Source organism: Falco peregrinus, chromosome 3, assembly GCF_023634155.1.
Source record: "Falco peregrinus isolate bFalPer1 chromosome 3, bFalPer1.pri, whole genome shotgun sequence".
Taxonomy (NCBI): Eukaryota; Metazoa; Chordata; class Aves; order Falconiformes; family Falconidae; genus Falco; species Falco peregrinus.
In genome coordinates, this window is record NC_073723.1 from 18,590,717 (window position 1) to 18,613,434 (window position 22,718).

General features: G+C 40.6%; 2 protein-coding genes across 6 annotated transcripts; one reads left to right on the forward strand and one right to left on the reverse strand.

Moving 5' to 3' along the window:
* Nucleotides 1-851: 851 nt before the first annotated feature.
* On the reverse strand, nt 852-4,902 carry NDUFB9 (NADH:ubiquinone oxidoreductase subunit B9). The gene is given in 5 exon segments (XM_005241362.4): nt 852-1,103; nt 2,092-2,205; nt 4,121-4,313; nt 4,713-4,818; nt 4,821-4,902. Coding segments are annotated over 5 exon segments (627 nt in total). The 3' UTR covers nt 852-971.
* On the forward strand, nt 4,847-22,628 carry TATDN1 (TatD DNase domain containing 1). Of its 5 annotated transcripts, none has more exons than XM_055799015.1 (12): nt 4,847-4,922; nt 6,117-6,182; nt 6,766-6,815; nt 8,773-8,836; nt 10,032-10,175; nt 10,280-10,322; nt 15,772-15,857; nt 15,978-16,018; nt 17,402-17,478; nt 18,177-18,247; nt 19,161-19,287; nt 22,373-22,628. In XM_055799015.1, the coding sequence occupies exons 1-12, from the start codon at nt 4,901-4,903 to the stop codon at nt 22,473-22,475; spliced, it is 894 nt and encodes a 297-aa protein (XP_055654990.1). In that variant the 5' UTR covers nt 4,847-4,900; the 3' UTR covers nt 22,476-22,628. The 5 variants fall into 5 exon arrangements, with proteins under 5 accessions (XP_055654990.1, XP_055654988.1, XP_055654989.1 ...); XM_055799013.1 differs by lacking the exon at nt 22,373-22,628 and adding an exon at nt 21,235-22,275; XM_055799014.1 differs by having other exon boundaries at nt 4,863-4,922; nt 6,117-6,260.
* The last annotated feature ends 90 nt before the right edge of the window (nt 22,629-22,718 follow it).

Consider the following 22,718-nt stretch of genomic DNA (forward strand, 5'->3'; position numbering starts at 1 on the left):
CTGTGCCTTATATCCATGTTTTGGGATTGCGGCCACAAGCAAACAGCTTTTTATACCTACTCCCTTGTACCACGTTGCCTTCTAGAACTGCTTGTGACCAGTCAATGAGCATGCAAGAGCCACATTGCTCAGCGGGCCACTTGTTCTGATACAGCTCTCTACTTATCTAGGATTCCATTTACATGGGGATGAACTTTCTTCTGGTGCTTTACAGCAATGTTATCCACACCAGCAAGAACGCACAACATTGTAAGGAAGGCTTACGTCTTCTGAGATTTGATACCGAAGTGAAAAATGCAGCGCAGAGTCCAACACAGCGGGGAAGGAGGGCAAGAAGTCTTTATTCTTATGCAAGGCTAGAAATAGGCTCATTGCAGGAGCAACCAAAGCCCACAGCTGCTGCTGTCAGTATCGTGAAACTCCAGCTTTAACACCTCACCTGTAGTGTCAAATTCCAAGTTACAGGGCTGAAATTACTGGTTTTTACCCACTGTCTCCACAGTGGGAGACCAGCTCTTGCCACAGGTATTCCCAGTTTAGTTGCTTACCATTCCATCCAGCCCCCCAGTAAATCCACTTCTCCCACCCCTTTACATCCATATCTCTTCCCTGGGAACATGAGGTTTTATGTGGCCAATTTTTTCAGTCTCGTAGTTGACTTTTCCAACTCCTATTACGAAAGCTGCAACAAAACTTGCTCTGGGGTCAGTAAGACTTCTTCACAGGCTGCTGACTGTTCTGACATTTTAGGTATATAGTGTAGATATGGTATATGTTAACAGCCATCTATTTTACACTGCACAAACTGGAAGTGAAGCATGCGCATGCTATAGAAGAAGAGTATGTCAGAATAATGCCTTCTCCTGCTTTATTTGCGTTTATTTTGTATTATTTAGAGTAGCATGTGATCACTGGCATGTCAACTGCCTACAGAAGATAAACTGCTTCAATTCTCACATGAAATAATGCTTTTACATCGGCATTTCACGAGGTCTTGTAACATAGTGCCACCACAGGGGTGGCAGATGCCCTTCCTTACGTGCTGGAGGCAAAGCTTCAGTTTTTGGACCATCAGCTGGAGTTTCTTCTTCTAACTGCTTAATCTAGAAGACGAGACATAAAATCGCTTTAGTACATAAATGCACGTTTCCAAACTGTAGTTTTCATTCTGTGCCCAGGCAGTAAGCTAAACTGGCCCCCATTTCAGAAGGGGGTAACCACACTAATGCCTTCAGTTGAGACAGGTTTCATGTTTCCCAGTATTCACTTAAACTCAGTAATCATTGCAGGCTCGTGTTACCTAATTGAGAAGGAATTTTTAGGAGTAAAAAGCGATTTACAAGAGAAATTATACATAAAAAGATCATTATTTCCACCATTGCTACATTAAACAGACTGAATTCTCTTGCTGCTTGGAAAGCTGCCACATAATACAATTCTGGAACAACTTCCAGTCCAGTCCATAGGAGACATCTATTTCTGCATGCCACCAACAGCCCTTCAGATCTTTTCAATACAATTTTCTTGAAGCAGCGCAAGTGCTGGCTGCCACTGTGTTAATTCTAATGAGTACCAGCCATACTACATACGACTATTTCTCTATAACTGAATTAAAGAACTATTCTAAGAACATCAGCTTTTCCCAACTGAATCTCAGTTTAGGATGGCCAGAAATTAGACTTGATTGAAAGTGACTTGCCACAGTGTTCTGTCAGTTGGCAAAGGTGCAACCAAGTGTCACAGTTTCACAGCAGCAGAAGCGAAATTCTCTGGTGACTAATCTCCTCTCATCCCACTCTGGAATTTCTTTTAGCAAAAAACTGCTACAACAGCCCTGTACTACCTGAAACATGGTTGCAGGTTCAGCTTTAACTTCCCATTCCCTTCAAAGCCTTCAAGAAGCTCTAACTGTGGTCCCTCTGGAGGCATTTTAGGTCAAGTCAGTGTTTCACACTGGCAAGAGTTCTAATAAAGCAGATTCTAAATGAGCCCACAGTAAGCATTCGATAATTTTTCCAAGAACCCATCAAAATGCCACACAAAATACTTGTGTGCTAAAGAGGCTTTACTGTGCATCCAGTGAGCACTGACCTCTTTATCCCAGCTTTCCTGCTGCAGCTTCTTCCATTGCTCTCGTTTGGCAAAGTAATCAGGATACATTGCCTTCTCAGATGGATGCCAGTAATCCAAGCACCATTCAGGAAGCTGTTCAAGAAAAATTTAATTTATATAATCAGGTTTATATATGGAATTATATATAGTATACAAATAGAAAAGAACTAAACGCAATCACTGAAGCCACTATTAAAATGGATAAATAAACCAGGAAATAAAGTACTATATAAAACACCATTAAATAGCTACTTGGCTGTTGTTAATCTCAAGGCACTGCATGGCAGAGGTCAGTACTTCTAGTCTTTGTTTCGCACATTATCCTAAGTCATAGGAAGACAACATAGTGATTGGCTTAAATGATAGCACAGACAAGTCCCAGGTCACGTCAGTTTGTTCTAAAGTTCTCAAATTAATTCCATCAGGTGGAAGAGAAGATCTCATTTCTTCCTCTCCTTCTCCCAAAGACAGCAGGTTAGAGATCCTTTCCTCCAACTATTAATTTATACTGAAAAATTCGTGGTCTTTAGGATCTTTGTATTAGCCTGACCTCTAACATGTCCAATCAAGAAAAAAGTGAAATTTAAAATTCTGCAACAGTGTATCACTAAATATTAACATTTTAAAGACAGGAACAATTATGAACAAAACCAAACCCCACCAAAAACCACAATTCTTAAAAAAAGAGAATTCAAAGTTGCTCCAATACCATCATTCATCCAGTAACATTTACACTTCCGGTTTCCTGCTGTGATTTCCATCACCGAGTAAACCTTTGACTGAACAGAAATAGCAGGCCTGATAATAATATTTAAAAAAAAAAAAATCCACACACCCCAAAGAATTAAAATTATCCAACAGCCCGAGATCTAAAAATTACATTTTGTAGCAGCACCCACAACAGACGGTTACTGATATATCAACGCATCAAACTCCTGTGACAGCCATTTTGTTAAAGGACAGTTTTAGCATATCAAACAAGGCAAAGAACAGAGAACATACATGAGTTTCTGGTTTTTATATAAAGACTAATCTTGACCATTTATTGCTCAAATGGCTGTTTTTCTGCCCAGATTCTCTCACTATTACCTCTACTACTGCTAAGACCTGCAACTTTGGCATAAGCTTAAGTCCTCCTCTCCCCTTTTTCACTCATATGTGGGTTTTTTTTGCCTCTGATAAATCTACAGTCTTCCTTTCACATGGCTTCTGATGCATAAAGATCTCATCGGATCTATTCCTGTGTCAGCACTTTCTTCAAATTCAGGAGAAAATGGGTGCATACACTCTCTAGCTTAGTATCAACTTCTTGTAATACATTAAGGGAGCCAATGCCAAGGAAGTGAAAACCCTGTGTTCTTCTACAAAACCTGTTTCTTTACTCCTAAAGAGAAGAATCTCAGGGGAAAAAAGGCCTCTAGAAGTGCCTTAGATTCTAAAAATATGGCTTCTATTTTCAGGCATACTGCATATCACACAGCAACACAACAAATACAAAAAATATGTATCTGGCACTACAGCATATGAAGGGAAATGATAAACTGTTCAATTACTCAAGATGCTGGAAGAATGATGGGACCGAGTGAAGTCCCCTAACAGCCAAGCCATCATCTGACAAGACCAGAGAAAAACCAAGGCTGTGACCAGATGGCAACACGACGGGCAGCACAGCTTCCTCCGCATTGTTTACTCTCACAGCTCAGCTCCAACTCTTTCACTATGCCTGCCTGACCCACCGTGGGGCTGCTTCCATTTGGCAAAAGAGCTGATGATTATCCCAGTAAAAAGAAGCTAGCTGTGTTCAGACAGACCAATAAACTCCATTTTCAAGGATGAGACAAGCAGGACAGCTTCTCCCATGCAAGCAGCACTATGTTTAGCAGTGCTGTACTAGAGAAATGATACTGCTGAGTGAAGCTGCAGCCCTATGAAAGTCCACTTAATGCATTCTACATTCACTAAAAGAATGAGGTAAGACAGTAACACACAACTTTATAGGCCACCTTACCTTGTAGCACTCGTATCTCTCATAGGAAGTGCCCCCAGGGGAGTCAGGGAAGACATACGGCTGAGGATGCTGGTTTGCCCAGAACTCCACCTCACCTGCCTTCAGCAGCTCTGTAGCTTTCACCATATCCTTCACATCCTTGTTCTTATCAAATCGTTCTCTCAGGAGGCAGGCAAAGTAGCGGTACTTGTGTCTACAGACAGAGGTTACACACAGCGATGTAAGTTGGAGGAAAACACTAATCACATACAGAAAAAAAAAAACAACACTTGGCAACATCACCAGTCACCCCTACCGCAAAAACCAGCCTCTGAGGAGCTCCTGTTGGTGCACCGTCCTTTTTCTACGACAGGCACAGGCAAGTGACCCTCAAGGCTTTTCCCTCACCCATTCAACCACGGCAAGGGAAGGGAAGAAAGGGAAGGAAGGGAAGGAAGGGACGAGGACAAAGCCCCTGCCAAGCTCAACACCCCGTCTCCGCGGGGAAGGCCGGCCACCAGCCCGCCCCCGGGTACGCGGGCAGCTGAGAGGCCCCGCTCCCAGGAAGGCCAGGCCTCCCTCTCCCCAGGCCCGCTCCCCTCGTCCTTCTCACCGGTGGATGCACCAGGACTCCAGGTGCCGCAGGGACTTCTTGTAGAGCCGCAGCACCTTCTGCCGGTGCGTCAGGTAGGCCGCCATGCCGGGCTGCCCTACGCCTCACCTTCGCGCGCGGGGGCCGACGGGAAGGCGGAGGGCGTGGCCGCGCGCAGGCGCGTCGCTCGCGCTGCAGCCGCCGCCGCCATGAGCCGCGCCAAGTTTATCGGTGAGGGGAGAGGCAGAGGCGGCGGGGGGGGGGGGGGGGATGTCTGTGCCCCGGCCGGCCGGGCTGGCTGCTCCCCTCTAGGGCCTTCCGTACCCCGCCCGCTGCCAGGCTGAGGCAGACAACGCCGCCTGTGCTCGCCGCCCGCTCAGTGAGGGGCCGAGCGTGGCGGCCGGGGGGCGGCCCGCTCTTGGGTAGGTCCTGCCCCTCAGCCAAGGCTGGTCGCCTTCTGTGGTCCCTCTCGGTGGCTCCGGGGCGATGCAGGCTGCCTTTCAGCCTGCAAGAAGTGTTTGGGAAGGGTTCTGCCGTCGCTGGGGGCTCCACGCAGGGCGCTGAGGGGCTGCTGCGTGGCTCCGCAAACTTATCCCGAAACTCTGGGTTTTCTGGCCGCCCCTCATCCCCTTTTTGGCATTGGCACCTTAGTCGTGGTCGGTTTCTAATTGTATGGAGTTGGCTTCGTTGAAAATGTTGCTATTTCTAGGGAATTCGGCGGGAAGTATGTGAATAACTTCAGAAGGTCGGTTCAGGTTGAAGTTTCCGTGTGACTGAGCAGCCTAACGCTACGTGGAAAATTTCCCTTCTCACTAGAAACCTCGCTAGAAACGTGGGCTCTGGCAGCTGCGGAGGTGGCTGCTCCTGAACCCCAGGCTTCAGTCCTGCTCCGCCAGGCTGCAGCCCAGGGAGAGCCCGGGGAGCCAGGCAAAGGCTGGAGCAGCCTTGGTCCGTGACTGCATTGCAGGCTGTCTGGCTTGTGCAGCTCCCAGGCTGGATGGTCCTGGGCAGTAGGGAGGGAAAACGGGCAGCTTGTATGAGGTGGTCTGCTGCTTCCCCCATGTAAAGGTTGTGTGTCAGATGCTGTGTTTCTCCTTCCCTGTTACTGCTTGTTGGAGTAAACCTGTATTCTCACATGGAAAGCAGATTTATTTGCGAAAAACAGTATATGTGTGTTTGCTTTGGTGATTCTGAGGGCATCTTAGACACTCGTAGAAGTCTGGAGTTGCGCAGAGGGCCAAATTTTATTTTTCTGTTACTTCTAGGAAGCAGTAAACTCAAGTTATGCAAGTAGACTCATGCTTAAGCTTTTTGTGGGCTGTCAGTGTGATAGTTGGGGGCTATTAAGATACACTAGTTGGTTAATGCTCAGAATAAAATGTAGAGCGACTGTAACATCTGATTTCTGTCTTTGTTTTTTCATAGATATTGGTATTAACCTGACAGATCCTATGTTCAGAGGAATCTACAGGGGAACACAAAAACATCAAGGTGAATGTTTCTTTGCATCTGCTGAAAGACAGGATCACCTTCATTAAGATAGAAACCTCTTGCATGTCAGAACATGAGGTTAGAGTTTTTCTTTTTTCTCGTCAAAAACTGGATGCCTGTTATTTACTAGTGCTTGAAGAAGAAAGTGTGATAAAATAAGTTAGATGTTCTAATCAAAATACATTCTTTTAATTGTAATTAAGCTGCTATACAGGTACCTCTGCTTCTAGAGCAAAATGAACAGTGGCTGATCTATTTATTTTAGGATTGCATGGAAAAATTGATCTGAAAATATGAACAATAAACTATCAAAGTATTGCATTGCTGAATCATAGTTACTAATTATAGCATGCTTTTTTTGCTCTCATGGCCTTTAGATATAGACGTAAAACCAGAACATCTCCTTACTTGGGATTCAAATTGGGTCTTCAGTTATTGTCTTCAAAAGATCAGTCAAGTGTGGTTTAAAGATTGCTTATGATAGGCATTTTGACTGCATGAAAGTGATTTTTACTTGAAAAGTAGTTAAATTATGCTGTGAAACCTCAAGTTCAATTTATGACATCTTTATGTACTTTTGCAGATGACTTCTTGGATGTGGTAGAGAGAGCAGTCAAAGTTGGTGTTAAAAAGGTAATTTCTTATAATAAAATTAATTTTATATTTTAAACTGCTTTATAATACTTTGGTTTTTGAGTGCTCCCCTATTAAAACAAATGTTTCTGGAACTTGCAGTGGAAAATGCAGTAACTTCCTTCGATAGCGTAAAGCTAGTGTTCTGTGCATAGTGTTGTCTTTGATTTGCACAGATCACTAAATGCTGATTATTGAAGTTCAGAGCTATGTGATGTGTATGTAGAGTTTCTTTTGTACAGTTTCAACAGAAAGATGTTCTCCTCTGACCTATTGCAATCAACTAGTACATGATTTTCCATGTTGTATTATGGGTACCACTCCTCCTTGTATCCTGTGTGATACCTGACAGTTAATTGCTACAGTTCAAAGCTCAAAAATTCTTCTGATCGAGATACTTCAGATATTTCTATTTGTAAAGGAAACTGGTAATTGCAGAAGAGCTGGGAGTGCCCATAAACTCTTATACAGTTGAGACATCTGAGTATCTGCTAGTAAATACCGGCTTACGTGTATTAAAACTTCATCATTATGTGCAGGTTTGTAATTCTTAGCTTGAAATTGGTATTTTGAGCTGTGCGCCACACTCCTTTAGTACAGCCTGCCTATATATCTCTCTCAACTTCTTAAATTGGCAAGGCAAAAACATGAATTAAAATAGAATACAGTGCATACTGTCACATACTGTTCTACTGTACTAATAAGGCTGGTGGATTAGAAATAAATCCTCCTCTAGAAGAGGAACAGACATCTGACAAGTTTCCTGAAAGACTGTCATCTGAGGAGTGGGAAATAAACTGGGAGACAAAAAAAAGAAACTCCAGTGATGGAGAAGCTACCACACTGCAGCATATACAGAATCATTGTCACATTTACTGCGTTTATATGTGTTGTATAAGAACAGTTTAATATTTATAGCACCCTCTGAAAGTAAGTGGCAATTTTCTATTTTATCATCAAAAATAGATTAGCCACGTAACTTTTCGAAGATGCACGGTGGATACAGAAATGGAATTCAGAAATTGCCTGTCCTTACCTGTTTTCAGTCTTGCTACTGGCCTGTATGGTGTCAGAAGTTTGTTCCATCCCAGACTGTTTCTACTTGCCTAGAAACTTAATCTGTTTACTTGAAAATACTTTATTTTTCCATATAGCTTCTGATTTATGGTAATTTTTTGTGAAGTTTTGCCCTGTGCTGTATGTACACTGAGCCAATTTCAGCTTAGTTTATTTTTCTGGTGATGCTGTTGGGATGCATCCATGTGTAACTAAGCATACTGCAGAAATGTCTGGCCTGGCACTGACTGAGGCTGGTGTGTTTTGTGTGTAGGGATAAGAGTTGTCCAAGAACAGTGTAGTCATGATTTATTAGGACCTAGGGTGCAATATTCTGCAAGTGGTGGTTCAAAAAGCACTGGAAGCAACAATTCTGGTGTGATAACCTTTGATCTTAAGGTAAAAATAAAAGATCAGAGCCAGAAATTCCTAAATCTGTAATACTTAGTCTTGATACAGACTCCTTAGTTGGTTTATCTGCTTGCTTGCTCATGTCTTGTTTTGGTTGTTTGGGAGTTCTTAGTTTTTCCGCCTGTAAGACAGGGAGAATGTTTCTGAATATTATTTCTTGAATACAAATAAAGCTTTTTGGGTCATTGTCTAATGAAGGTAACATTGCTGCAAATAGAAGTATTTTACTCATTTAATGGTTTAAATACTTAGCATAGAAGATACTTGATAAAGAAAAAAAACATCAGGTTTTGGTACATAGTATATTTACTAGCTACTGAAGACCATTGAGGTTGGTTACTGATTTATGAAATTTTGTTATATATGTAATAGTAATTGTATTCTGATGTTCTCTGTCTAGATTCTTACTTATATCTTAGTGTTTTCTTAAACATTCTGTTTGATGTTCAAAGAAGAACATACTTCCTGACAGTACTTTTCTTCTTTCAAGTTTTTGATTACAGGTGGGAGTCTACAAGATAGTAAAGATGCATTGCAGCTGGCACAGACAAATGGTATTTTCATTTTGAACTTATACCGTCAGTCAAAAATATAACCTTCTCCACTCACAGTTCAGAAGGACCCTGCCCTTGGAGGGGTTTTACAGAATCTCAGATTAAAATGAGAAATTATGTTTCAGAATGGGATGAATGCATTGTGTATGAGTTTCTGTGTGTTGCTCTTGAGATCCATGTGTCTTGGAAGGAATTGGTCTTTCCTGCAGTTTCTACTTCTAAATAAAATAGAAATTACAGGAAATTTCTGCAATAAAATTTTTTTTATGAGGGTCTGTTCTATAAATAAGATAGGATGCTAATATGGTGTGGAATATATGTTTTTTGGTGTGTTTTTGTTTGTTTTTTATTTACCAGTCTGTCATGACCAGCTTGAACAAGAGAGGTATCTTTCTCTTCCTGGTTCTCCAAGTTTTCCCTTTCTTCCTGTGGAAAGGAATGGCTCTTCTTTTTTCCTTAGGCAAATATCACTCCACTAATTACTTAACGTGGTTTAGTTCAAATATGTATTTGAAGTGTAATCTGTGAATGGAACCATAGAATAATTTGAACCTGAGGAGGTAATTTGGTCCAACCCAATCTACCTCTACTTTCATCAAAGCAGGACTAGCTTTAATATTAGGTCAAGTTGCTCAGGGCCCTACGTAGTCTTTCCTTCCCCCCACGCTTTTAGGTTCTCCATAGAGGCACTTAAGAGAAATGTTAGTTTTGGCACTAAAGTGATCTAGATTAGATACTTTGTTAAATCAGGCTAGATGTTGCTTGGGAAATTCTGTAACAGCTAATGTAGAGGCACATGAGGGAAATAGCATGCTGTCTGCAAATTGTACAGCTGAGGATAACCCGATGCATTTTGAACAAAGTGTCTTTTCCAGCCTCAACAACTGTATGATTTATTGAGGGCTGCTCCACCAGAATATAATTCAGCTTTGAGTTGCAGTTTTGGAGTACACTAAATGTCTGCTAAAAAGAAACACCCCACTAGAGATACTGTCTGACATTTTTAAAGCCGAAAATACCTGTCTAATAAAATCGCTACCAAGATAAAGATGGTCAAAGGGAATTTTCTTTTAAAATTATGAGCAATAAAAAAAAGTCCATATACAGTTACGATCTGTACTTACATAATTTGTTGTGTGTGTGGTTTGTTTGTTGGTTTTTTTTCTTAAAACCTTCTAATACTGTCTTGCTTTAGATATGTTTTACAGTACAGTTGGCTGTCATCCTACCCGCTGTGGAGAATTTGAGCAGAGTAGCCCTGAACAGTATTTATCTGAATTAAAAAATCTGGTTGAAAAAAATAAGACAAAGGTAATAGCAGTTGGAGAATGTGGCCTGGGTAAGTGTTGTCGTAGTACTTTTTTTTTTTTTTTTTTTTTCTAGACATATATTTAAAAAAATCCTGCAATACTAAGTGGGTTTTTTTGTTCTTTCTGTTTGTAGATTTTGATAGATTAGAATTTTGCCCAAAGGACATCCAACTCAAGTAAGAAACTTGTAATGAATATAAGTTGACTTGTAGCAGTTTACAGGAGTGTTTTCTATCTTGTGTTCTACCATGTAGCATTTTGTCAAGTATAGACATGCAATTTGCAGGGTTATGTTGGGTGTTTTTTGGTAAAAATGGGACTTTAAAGAAAAATGCCTACATTCAAGTAGTGCTATGTGCTAAATTTTGCTACCTGCCTGGTGTTGATTTAACATGTCTTTTTCTGTAAAAGTGATCAGAATTTGTGGATTTCTGGGTGTGACAGATGTTCATTCTTGCTAATAGTGAGAACTCTTAGAGACTCATGGGGAAAATAACTGTAACACTTCAATGACAGAAGAATTGGGTTGTTCAGTGACATGCATGGGGAAGGGAAGAGAACTGTCAAAAAGGGTAGTCAGCAGTGGGGAAAAATGGGCTTGTAGTAAGGCAGGTGTTAGCTGGGAGCAGGTAATTGAGAGCTGACAATAAAGGTAGTCTTAGGAGCTGCAGAGATCTGTGTTTTGAAGTAATATATGCAGCTGTTGAGGATGAGTGGTTTAGGTTGTTTAAAGAATCACCATCAATGTTACTAGTGAAGATAGTTTTAATATGAATTTGTGGGAGTGTGACTTCAGAGATTCAGTGGCAAAGTTCACACTATTACTTATTGCATGGATGAAACATACAAAGGAGAACTGAGCTAGAATTTAGATACAGACTGGAGACACAAAATGGTAAGGGAGACCCTCGCATTTAGTCATGAGGTTCAGAGTAGACCCCCTTGCTTTGTAAACTCGTGACAGGGCTTAGGTGCAGCTAGGTCAAATCTTAGTCTCAGACTTGGTCAATGGTTTGTGTCTAAAGGATGTTTAAGGTTTATTCAGAGCTTAAGGTGGATCTCAAGATTTTAGCAACACTTAATCATTGATGAATTTAACATTTACAAAGCGAATCAATAGGATTTACTGCAATCACAACAGTAACTTAAGTATAGATAGGGTATCTAAATCAGTTCAAATGCACACAGACATAAAGAGGAAAATGTGTAGAGATCTCTTATGTTTACAAAGGTATACCTATTAAAATTTCCCCTCTAGTTCAGTGAAATACTGACTTTGAATACCTTGGCATTTCTCAACCAGTGAAGGGTTGAGCCTCAACGAGTGGGGGTTTCAGTCCAGGCCCCATCAGCTTTCAGCGATGGTTCTCCAAACTTCACAAACCTGCGAGTTCATGAGCTCTGAGAGGTGTCCCACATGCTGGTTGTAGCCCGCTGCAGTCCAGAAGAGCTCAAAGGGTCTCACTTAGGACCACTGTTCATAGGGTTAGAGATGATTGGCTTCAGTCATGCATAAATTTCCATCCTGGCCATAACCTGAGCTGGTAGGTTTTTCAAAATTCCAGTGTCAATGGTACCATTCCACTTGGGCGGCGATTTGTGTCAGGAATGTTCCAGGGCTATCGGGAAATGACTGATTATCTCCACTCTTGTTCCCTACCAGGAGTTCCTGGTACAATCAGTGCCATTCTCCACCTCAGCCATGCAAGAGGTGCTGGTACAGTCAAGGGGCGCTTAACTGCCCAACTCGTGACTCAAAGGCCAAGGCCTGACGAAGATTCGTGAGATCCTAGAGCAGCCCAGGGGAGGAGGTGAAGTGCAGCACAAGAGCAGCATAGCTGCTGAATGGAAAGAAGCTAGCACAGCCCCTAAAATGAGCTGGCATTCTTGTATTCAGAACTTCTGTCAACAGAGGGAACTGACTGAAAGATACAAGTGGTAAATTCATTTAAGAGGAGTGATTAATGGACTGCACTTACAGGTTATTGTTCTGAGTAAATTAGTCACTGGGGGGCAGTGGTTAGTTGTGCATTTTTTTCTAATTGCTACAGGTTAGCAGTAGGTAGAGTTAATTTCTTCATAATGCTACAGTCATACAGTAAAACCTTCAGCAAAGTGGGCAGAATTTTTCCTGGTAGAATTCAGTGTACACAAATTTCAGCAAAGCACATCTTGAAGCGCAACCTGTTTCTTTGCTGTGGCAAACTAAACCACTGGTGGAATATCGTATTTTAAGATACATACTGCCTTGATATTATTGGGAGGAAATAAACCCCACCTGATTTCCTTTATCCAGTGGACTGAAGCTGAAGACCTGTAGTGAAGAACTTCTAATTGGGTGCACTGAAATTGGGTTGTAAGGAAAGAGGTGACAGGGTAGAAGAGAAGTCAGTTTTAAAGTGGTAGGTGAGTCCTTTCTAATTGAGGCTGATAAAGGCTTTCTATCATTATATGAGCTATTTCAGTAAATTATATGAAATACATAAATCTAATGTCTAAGAGATCTGTTGAGAGCCCTTGCCGGAAATTGCAGTTGGCAGGACTGATTGAAAAAAACAGAAAGCAAGAAATATGCGGGAGTGAAGAAATACTGAAAGCCTCCAGGACAGATGCCTGCAAACACTGTGTTTGTTAATTCTGTGTTTTGTAAAAGGACAGCATTCTCTGCTTTTCGTCCTCCATGTTTGTGAAACATGGTCAAGGTTTGGGGTTGTTTTTATTTCTACTAGTTGAAACCTACAGAGTTGGAGTCAGTCTGGCTTTCCTGACCTTTAGCAGACTGGGTAGTGAGTTTTTAAATCAATATTCCATGTATGCTTGATAAATGAACTAAAAAAAGGAGGGCATAGTGTGAAATGTATGGAGGCAGTTCCCTGGGTTTCAGCTGATCTGTAGTTCAGGTGCTGCAGCAGTCACTGGGATAGCTAGCAAGCAGCTGCACAGTTACCCGGTGGAAGAGCAGTATGGCAGTTTCCCAGTGGGTATCTGAGCGTGACCTTTGTTCTGTTTAATGTTTAATCATTATTTTCTAGTTAGTTACGCCGTGTTTTCTTCCAGATAATTTTCACCTGTAAAAATGAACATGGTGTTTTATCCTTTTTTCTGGGATCTAAAAGCTGATAAAGATGAAATTCCTTTGTTGTAGCATACCTGAGGACTTCTTTTTCCCTCGGAATTTTTCTTCATTCACATAACTTTTCCAACAGAAAATGGTGATTTGAATGGTGGTTAGGTGAAGGTACCGCCTTTATATTATGATGAAGGTCACGCTATAAATGGACTAATACGGAAGCTTCACTTCTGCTGTACTACTGGGAGGGGCTTGTGGGGCGTAGTGACACAGTAACAGGCGTTTTCTTAAGCAAATTGGAGGGGGCGAACAACATCACATGCACTGTAACTCTTACATCATTCCATAATTGTTTGTCTGGAGATCTACCTCAGCAAGGGTTTGCTTCAGCTCCTTTAGTGTCTTGATCCCAAATCTGAAAATCCCACAGTGTTTGACCTTGATGATCAAAACTAAACCTGCAAACAACCATGCAGAAGTATTTCCAAACTTCCTTATCAAGAACCAACACAGAACCAGCATATATTGAACGACAGTCTAGTTGCCCAAAGAGAAAGCTTGTTCCTTAAGCACTGGAACTAGTAAGGTTTAGTTTCCTAATGACTTACTTTGTTACCATTCTGATCAGTGTATGTCTGGTTTCTTCATGCTTTTCCAGGGTTTCTCATGCTCTTTCTCTGCACCCCACCCTTCAGGAACTTGCCTTGTCAAAGAGGGGAGGTGAATGGGGTAGTAGCAGCATGTCTTAGGCTTTATTGTTGCTAGGATTAGAAGAAGCTTGAGTTGCTTTTCCGTCTGTAGGCGCACTAAACTTTGTACTTTCAGGACCACAGCCCTTCTCCAGATCAGATTGAAATTGGCCAGTAGGTTACTTAGGAAACTATTTGCAGCTCGGTCTCTAAAACCTCATTCCCATATGAAGCAAGTCTTCTGTTTAAACAACCCACACCAATAATCAAGCACCTCTAGCTGTTTAGCTACAAGAGCAATCATGAGTTGCAAGTAAATTTATATTTAGTCAAACAAGCTAAACTAAGCACAGTATCTAGACAAAGAAGATTCAAAGTATGTGTAATTCATTCTCCTGAATTTTTATGTCAGTTTTTAATGTTGGTTGATTTCTGTTCCACCTGTTTTATCTCAAAGATCTGCACTGATAAACAGCAAAGGTAATTTTTATCGGAGAGGTATCAAACTGTAATGTACAGAATGTACAGAAGATAGTGAAAATTACACAAAATGAAATGACCAGTTGTATTGGCTTTTTATTTTGGGGGGTGGGGTGGGGAATGTGCATCAAACTAAAGGCTTGATGTTCCTTTTTCCTGATTGTTATGTGAATCATACGCAGCAGTATGTGGGCGCTTGATTTGCCTTTGAAATGTGACTGATATTTGATGATGGAAATGCCCCAGTGCCCTGGACTGCTTTTAACAGCAACACATAAAGAAATCAGATATGTGCATATAGCCCCAGCCTGTCGGGACAGGCAATGCTGTTTTCCTGCCTTGTCCAAATAATGTCATATTTCAAATCGTATATGGATACTGAGTCACCTATGCACTGTTGGCCTTCTGCCATGCATACATTCCTCTACTGTGTTTCCAGAGCATTGGTAATTTACATGCTTGGGTGTAGCGTGGCAGACAGAAATGGTAAACGATAATGCTTTTGGAGCAGAACTAGCCACAAATGGCAAGTGATGGGTTAGTTCAGTGCTGATTAGTTTCCATTGGAAACTGCACTAGGGAGACTGGCTATCCAGTTAACCTTCCCTCTGCCCACATTTAATGTCTCTTCATAGGATAGCAGCCTCGCTGTTAACTGCCCTTTCAAAGGGAATACTAGGAGCAGGAAGTAGGAGAGAGAGAAAAAGGAGTGAAAAGGAGAGGATGCAGGCCCACTAAGGAGAGGAGAGGGAACAGTGGAAGACTCTGAAAGCGTGAAGACAGGAGGCAGAATGGGGCAGAAGTAAGATACCTAATATTGGTATTTGTTCCACCCCAGGAGAGGAAAGACTGACCTTCATGGAAAGGCAAACAAAACCTCTGGATTCTTACTGTAGAGGTCAGCCAGCTGTGATGCAGTTTGGCCCTTTGAGGCTATAGAAGCACGCATAGTGCTCCCTCACTTGCCCCCTCCCCCCATTTACTAGTGCTTCTTGAAATAGTGGTCTCTGTGTGATCTGCACTCCAATTCCTGACGTTTCAAAGCTTTGTGGGAAGAACAGTCCGTTCCTCTTTCATTAAAAATAAATAGATAAAAATGAACTCCACCGCCCACACTACACAAGAGTACATGCTTAGCATATATATGTGTGCATTCTTCAGTAGTGATGCTCTTGGCCACTTACCTGTCTTCCAGCATAGATCACTACTATGCGAATATACCATGGGAAAGAGTTCCTTTTAAATCCTTGCACAAATAACAGCTTTTGCATGGCAAATCCATTAATTCAGTCTTTAGTTCTGGAGGACAAAAGCTGGAAAAAACTCTTCTGCTGTCTATTTGCTCTTACACTGAGTTGCTGTTTAAAGGTGATTTTTATTTTACAGGTATTTTGAAAAACAATTTGACCTGTCAGAGCAGACGCAGCTGCCCATGTTTCTCCACTGTAGAAACTCACATGCTGAATTTTTAGGTGGGTTTTGTTTGAGAATTTCATATTCAGAGAAAATTCTGAGTATGAAAAATCTGGAAGCCTGAATCTTTCACCTTTGTTATAAAGCTGTTTAACATTTTTATTTGTTTTGTTTCATAGACATAGTGAGAAGAAACAGAGATAGATTTGTAGGAGGTGTGGTAAGTATGGGCTTCAGTGTAGCATTCATTTTTACATTTGCACATGTGTGAATATTGTTGCTTAATACGCAACTTCTTGTTTGTCAAGAATCTGGGTATTCTTCCTGTTTAAGTTATTAATTAATGTTTTCGAGACCCTTCTAGTATTTTTATTTTTGTTGCTTATTCAGCAGTTTTTTTGCAAGGTAAGAAGATAGGCTGAGAAAAATCTCTGCAGCTGACATGAGCAGTTTTTCTTGGCCTGTCCAGAAGGGCAGTTTAAGCACCTTATAATTGACATTGGCCTCTTCCCAGTTCTTCAGTGTCTGTAACTGCAGTCCTTTCAGACCACAGATAACTTAAGATGCGTGTTCCCAGTGGAAGCTGTAACCTCAAGCATTTGCTTCTGATATTGGACATAATTTTCAAATTAGATCCAGGTGTAACTTTTGATTACTTTATGTCTTTAGATATTCAGACCATGTATTTTAATTTGAAAGCGTAACTGGAAAAATTTGGATGAAATGGTTAGGAAAATCCAGCAATGCTCTTTCAGGTTTCCGTTATGGTGGGGCGGGGGGTTTCCAAAAGTAATAAATGCTTGGGTTATTCTGTCATACTCACATCAGATCATACTTCCTACAATAATACCTCAGTCCCCAGGTTTCCCCTTCATTACCACAAAAACCTTCTAGCTCAGTACTTTGCGCATGTTGTGCTCTTACGTAATACCTTATAGTCTCTCCTTCCTTCCTTTCTTTTTTCTGCAAAACTGGTGACTAGTGGAGAGCTGACAAGCACCCTCTGCAGCTGACTGTCCCCCTCACAGCATGGGGAAGCAGGCAGTCTCTTTACACCACTCAGGCTGAGAAGCTGTGGTTCCCAGATGCATTACGCTCTTTGTAGACCTGCCACTTGCCTCTTTAGTGCCTGACATGACCAAATAGACTGTCTCTCTAGCTCAGCGGACTAAAATCTCTGGAGAATGTAACGCTGCTGTTACTATGTCCCTGAGAGTGCTCTGCAGGGAATTCTGAGGAAAGAATGTCAAAATTCAGTGTGCACAAGATTATTTCTTGTGTATGGTCTCACAGCTATCATCTACAGGAAGTTCCTGGGGCAAAAGCGGTACCACTGGATAGGCTTTTTCTACACATTTATCACTAATAAAGACACGATAACCACTTCTTTTGCAGTATTCAAGGGGCTTCAGCCTGAACTGTGCCCAAATTCAGAATCAACTGAGCCGTGTCCATATATATGTTCATATTGATGTGTAATGCATGCTATCAAAGGTATTTGTGACACAAATAAAGCCTAATACGTACCTTTAAATGATCGGAGTTTTAAATGAAGTACATATATTTGTATGTATGTGTGCATCTGTATTTATATATGTTCTAGGTACATTCTTTTGATGGCACAAAGGAAGAAGCAGCAGCTATGATAGATTTGGATCTTTATATTGGAATAAATGGCTGGTAAGTTCCTTACAAGAAATAAAACTATTGTAAAATGTCAGCTGTAGTGTAGTGACCTCATTGCTTTCTTTTAAACAATGAGGTCAAGTTTGCAAAGCTCACGACTCTTAATCATCTGACAGATTTAGAATTGCACTCATTAGTCTGTAAGCCATAAAAAGTTCTTAAATTACAGCTCAGCAAGTTAATCTAGTCTTAGGTCCATTCTACTACCCTCAGGTCAGTCCTTGCTTGTAAATAAATAAGGTTGTTGAACGTGGAACCAGTCCTGAGAACTGTTTAAAAAATGGTGTAATTTTAAGCTGCCATGTGAAATCCAGGAGTAATGCAAATGTAACCTGAGCAGCCTCTCATCTGCTGGTTATGCAGTCTGAATTTTCAGCAGCTACCTGGCCAAAAGCCAGCCAGCACTGCTTTATAAGCTGCATGGATTGCCGAGGCCAGGCAAGCATGGGCAGTGCAGGCAGGGGTTCTGCATGCTTACTGGGGTAGGATGGCTTCATTGACTTAATTATCCAAATCTGCTGTTTTCTGCAAAGTTTGAATGTACAGGCAGTACTTCTGAAAAGGGAAGCAAATTTTACTCACAAACGAAATTATTTAGAAAGCTGCCTTTGCTGCAAAACATTTCTAACAGGCAAAGTAATTATTTTTGGATGCTTTTTAATTTTTTTTTTTAACCAAACTGATTTTTCTAGCTCGTTGAAAACAGAAGCCAACTTGGAAACACTGAAATCAATTCCTAGCGAACGATTAATGATAGAGACTGGTAAGATTTTTTTATCGCGGTCAGTTTGTGACTTAAAACACTGTTGGGCAACGAGATACGCTTGTGTAACAATGATAAGGCAGAATCAAGATCTAAGGAGTTCAGAGTAGAAAAAGGACTGGCTGTTTCTCCACTTGGGAAAGCAGTGTACAGGTTCCAGAAATACTCCTTTCTAGCTTTCTGCTGGAAGAACTAAGCTGCTGTGTCAGTTCCTGACATTGCAGGGGAAGATGAAAAGGACAAATTGACAAAGCCACATTTTTAAATGTACCTAGGTGCCAGAATCCTGCTTGAATATCTTTTAAAATCTAGCTTGCTGGAGATGTGCCAGACACAGGGCAGTGGCTATGAGTTTACCACTGGTAGCAGTAGTGGCATTTGGAAACAACTACTCTTTAAATGGAGTAAGGAAGAAGGCGGCTTGAATTCCCCTCTTGGCCTAATAAGCAGTGATTTTAATGGACTAGGTATGCATTCTTTTTTTTTTTTTTGGCATGTTCGTTTCAGTTATCAATAACTGGCAGTAAGGACTGTACTTATAAGTCTGGGAAAACCACCAAGTGCCTAAATCCTTGAATTTATTTGCACACGAAGTATAGGCCTGTTATACAGGAAGTTTCTGTGGAACACGTGCAGTCTATCTAGCTGTCTTTATCAGAGGAAATTAGTGTTATGTACTATTGTTGCTGATATTTTAAAAATGTAAAATCCTGAAGGTAATGGTGTGGAAATCCAAAGATTATAAGATATTAAATTGCCCAGATCTCGTGGATTCCATTTTGAATTGGAAGTCACCATTAGAAAGAGATTGCAAGAACTTTGGTCTGTGGAAGTGGTTGGTTAAACTATCTCATCCTATTCTCAAATGATTGCATACTCCTAATTCTTTTTTGTGTTTTCCAAATGAAACTAGATGCACCTTGGTGTGGAGTGAAAAATACTCACGCTGGATCAAAATACGTTAAAACTACATTTCCTACAAAAAAGAAATGGGAAATAGGGCACTGCTTGAAGGACAGAAATGAACCCTGCCACATAATGTAAGTGTACTACTGTACTATTATTTAAAACACTTAAAAACTCACAGGGGAAAAAATGGAAAAAATCAGTTCACTGGAAATGTAGTAAATAGAAATGAATTCTAAATATATTGACACTTGTGGAAGGTTTTGCTTTATAGGCTGTGGAAAAATTTAAAAAGGCTAATTTTCCCACTTGCAATTCTGGATATAAAAAGCTCCCTGAAAATGAAACCAGTACTGGTTTTGTCTTTTCACTTGATACCTGGGAGAAGGGGTTAAACCCTGTAAAGTAACCTGACTTGAGTAACTTTCACTCAGTTGTTGCTTAGTTATTTTTACAACTGATACAGCACTGGAGCTGTACAGCCCTCTGCAGAAGCAGCAGTACTGAGACACCGAGTAGTCCCTGTGCCTCTTATCGCACTGCCTGTGACATGAACTGCCACGTCAGTCTGGCTGGGGTCATTTCTTCATTCTACTAATGGGCTTAAAAACACCAGATCTGGTGAAGTTTAGATACAAGGAACATCATTCAACATACAGAACACCAAAAGCAAGCTCCAGGGGCTTATGGGCAGTCAGAAAGTACAGAAGCAGCTTTTCTGCCACCTTTTTACACACTTTCTCACAGAGGTATGATAAGCAGGAATAGTTATCATTGTTCTAGTGAAAATGTTCTCTCCATTAAATAGCACTGATAGATGAAATGCCTGAATTTTCACAACGGTTACTGAAGTCTGGTTAGTAAGTTATGCCAGTCTTCTCGGTCATCTTCTCGTCATCAACCCTCTGAAAAGAAAAAGCAATTTGGGCAGGTTTCTTCTTGCTGTGTAGTACATGAATGAATTTTCAGCAAATAAAGCTCACAGCTGTACCTATCCAGGTGCACAGCCTGTTTACTTGATCAGAAGTGGGATTTTTCTTTTTTTTTTTTTTTCATTGAAGTATCTACTTCTGTGAAGATCTGTGTAAACTACCTGTTTGGAACTAGCTTATGAAATAGTGCTCGAGATAGTACTAAAGAATCTATGTATTCAGCAAGGTATCTTTAACAAAAGTTTGAGAACTGAAGGGAATTCTGCTGCTTTTTGGGGAGACCTGAAAAAAAACTGGAAGACCACTGATCACACTAGAAGCATGGTTTAAGCTGACATGGTGACACCTCCTAGCATTCAGGTATATTTCATGCAGTATGTCAACTGTAGTACTCCTTTGAAATTGCTTTTATTTGCATTTTAAACATGAAGTGCAGACATTAGCGTGGAAGGACTCAATCAGTATTTTAAGACTTTCTAAGGTCAGTCCATGATTTTGGAGTAGGGGAAGAGATTAACTGAGAACAGTTCCCTGATCACAAGTGGAGGACCTGTATGTTACTGAACAAGGCTATTTCAGCAAGCGTGCAGGTGTTAAAACCACCCCTGTGTCTTTGTCTGCTGCCCTAGTTGTAGCTTACAGAAGCGTTTCAGAAACCCCTGAACTGTAAATGCACAGAGTCTGTCCTAGAGCAGTACACAAATGCTATACTTCAGCTTCTGCTTCCTTTTATAAAACAAAATCTTGGTTTAGTTCAGCCTTATTTCAAAATTACTGTCCCTTTAACATTACCCCATACTAATTGTAGATTACTAACTTGAGAACCTCTTAAACTTCAGAAAAATCCAAGTATGGTAACTGAGAATTGGCATTTTGTGACTTTTCAAGTAGCAAGATCTGTGTGAGGGGAAAGTTAAGACTCAGGCCACAAAGCGTGTGCCATGTTTAGGGTATATATACTGTTTAATGTAGCTCAGTTGGCAGGAAGAATTTTCCACCTATCTTTTTGATGGTACTGAACACCTTTCAATTTTGATGGGTATGTTTCTGCTTTATATATATTTTAGAACTCCACTGCTTACCTTAGAATCTATTTTTAAAAAAAAATTTAGCTACAAGAGGCTTTTTTTTTTTTCTTTCCTCCTTCAGCAATTTCATATACACAGTGTTAGAGTAACATGGAGCATGCAACTGCATCCAAGTGGGGATGGATATGTAAGACCTACCAAGACTCTTCAAGGGTGAAATTCTTTGGTATTTGTTACTTGTTTCTGTAAGATGAGATCTCAGGCCATCTCATCTGGAACATCCCCTTAAATCAAGAAGCTGTTTGGCTGCAAAGCACAACAGTGGTTATGAAATGGGCTAATTCTGCATCTACGAAAATACTTGCATTCCAGTAACCGTTAAGAGCAACTTTTTCTACTCTGTCTTCCTTAAAGACAGTTTTGCCATTGTGTAAGTTAAGAGGCAAGATCCAAAACCCAAAACCACTAAATCCTACCACCAAGCTTGAGGTGCTTGCTCTTCACCAAGAAATTTTTTTTTCTACTACTAGGAAAAAAAAAATATGAAAGCATGATGCATCTTAGGAACTATGTGGAATACTGGTGGTTTTTTTTTTTCCAGAAAGACTGACAGAAAATCAAGAAAGTAACTAGATGAAAGATAGCGGCTTGTTTTTCTGTTCCTTAGTGTTAATGCTGTTCATCCTATTTCTTTTGCCTCTTTTTCCTGGTTTGTATCAAGGCTATGGGCATTCCAAGATTTCTCATTTAACATTTACTGCAAAGATCTGAATGCATTAATCACAATTAAGCTAGAGAAGGGGGAAGTAGGAGTAAGTTACTATGGCAGCTATACTGTCAGGTAAGGCTGTATCTGGAATTTAGAGTTTGCCATAGACCAGTTTTTTTTCACTGTATTCATCCTGCAGCTTTAGCCTTGAAAGGCTAACAAATTTCAGTCTGAAAAATGAAGACCATTGATAAAGACACCCACAAAATGACACTTTCTTTGAAACAGAAAGCTGTTTAATTACCTCCAAACAAGAGTCAAAAGACCAAAGATGAATCTGTACCAGTGAGCAACCAGTGTTCAGTGTAAAGGGAATGGCAGTTAGTGACTTAAAAGTGAAGCTACTTGCATATCTGAGCACCCTGCCCTGTTGCTCTCAGCGTTGGTTTTTATGGTTAATCTTAAGTGACTTGTACATACACATGCAGCAGTCTGAAGTATATTCAGTACTGAGTTTCAGAGTTTTCTAATATTGATCTTTCTTTTTTAGTCAAATACTGGAAATAATGGCAGCAGTAAGAGAAGATGACCCGCTTGAGTTGGCCAATACTCTATATAACAACACTATTAAAGTCTTCTTTCCAAATATATAAAGTTGGTTTTCTTACATTTATTCAGCATAACTTTAGTAAATATATTGCAAAAACTTAAAAATTAACATATCTGCAAATTCTTATCAATGGAAGCCAATATGTAGTGATTTTTTTTTTTAATGGTAAAAGATTAAAGCTGCTTTTGAAAAAGGTGTTCTGCATTTGTGCAGTTTTTCAGTTTCCCTTTCATAAAGATTCAGGATCGATTTCCAGGATAGCCCAAGCTAGCCATTCTTGTTAATA

What these genes read in the sequence shown, in the direction of transcription:
- TATDN1 (XM_055799015.1), top strand. Translation starts at nt 4,901, where the DNA reads ATGAGCCGCGCCAAGTTTATCG. An exon ending in ATAGATTTGTAGGAGGTGTG is followed by an intron (nt 16,019 to 17,401) that starts GTAAGTATGGGC and finishes TATATGTTCTAG; the next exon opens with GTACATTCTTTTGATGGCAC. An exon ending in TATATTGGAATAAATGGCTG is followed by an intron (nt 17,479 to 18,176) that starts GTAAGTTCCTTA and finishes TGATTTTTCTAG; the next exon opens with CTCGTTGAAAACAGAAGCCA.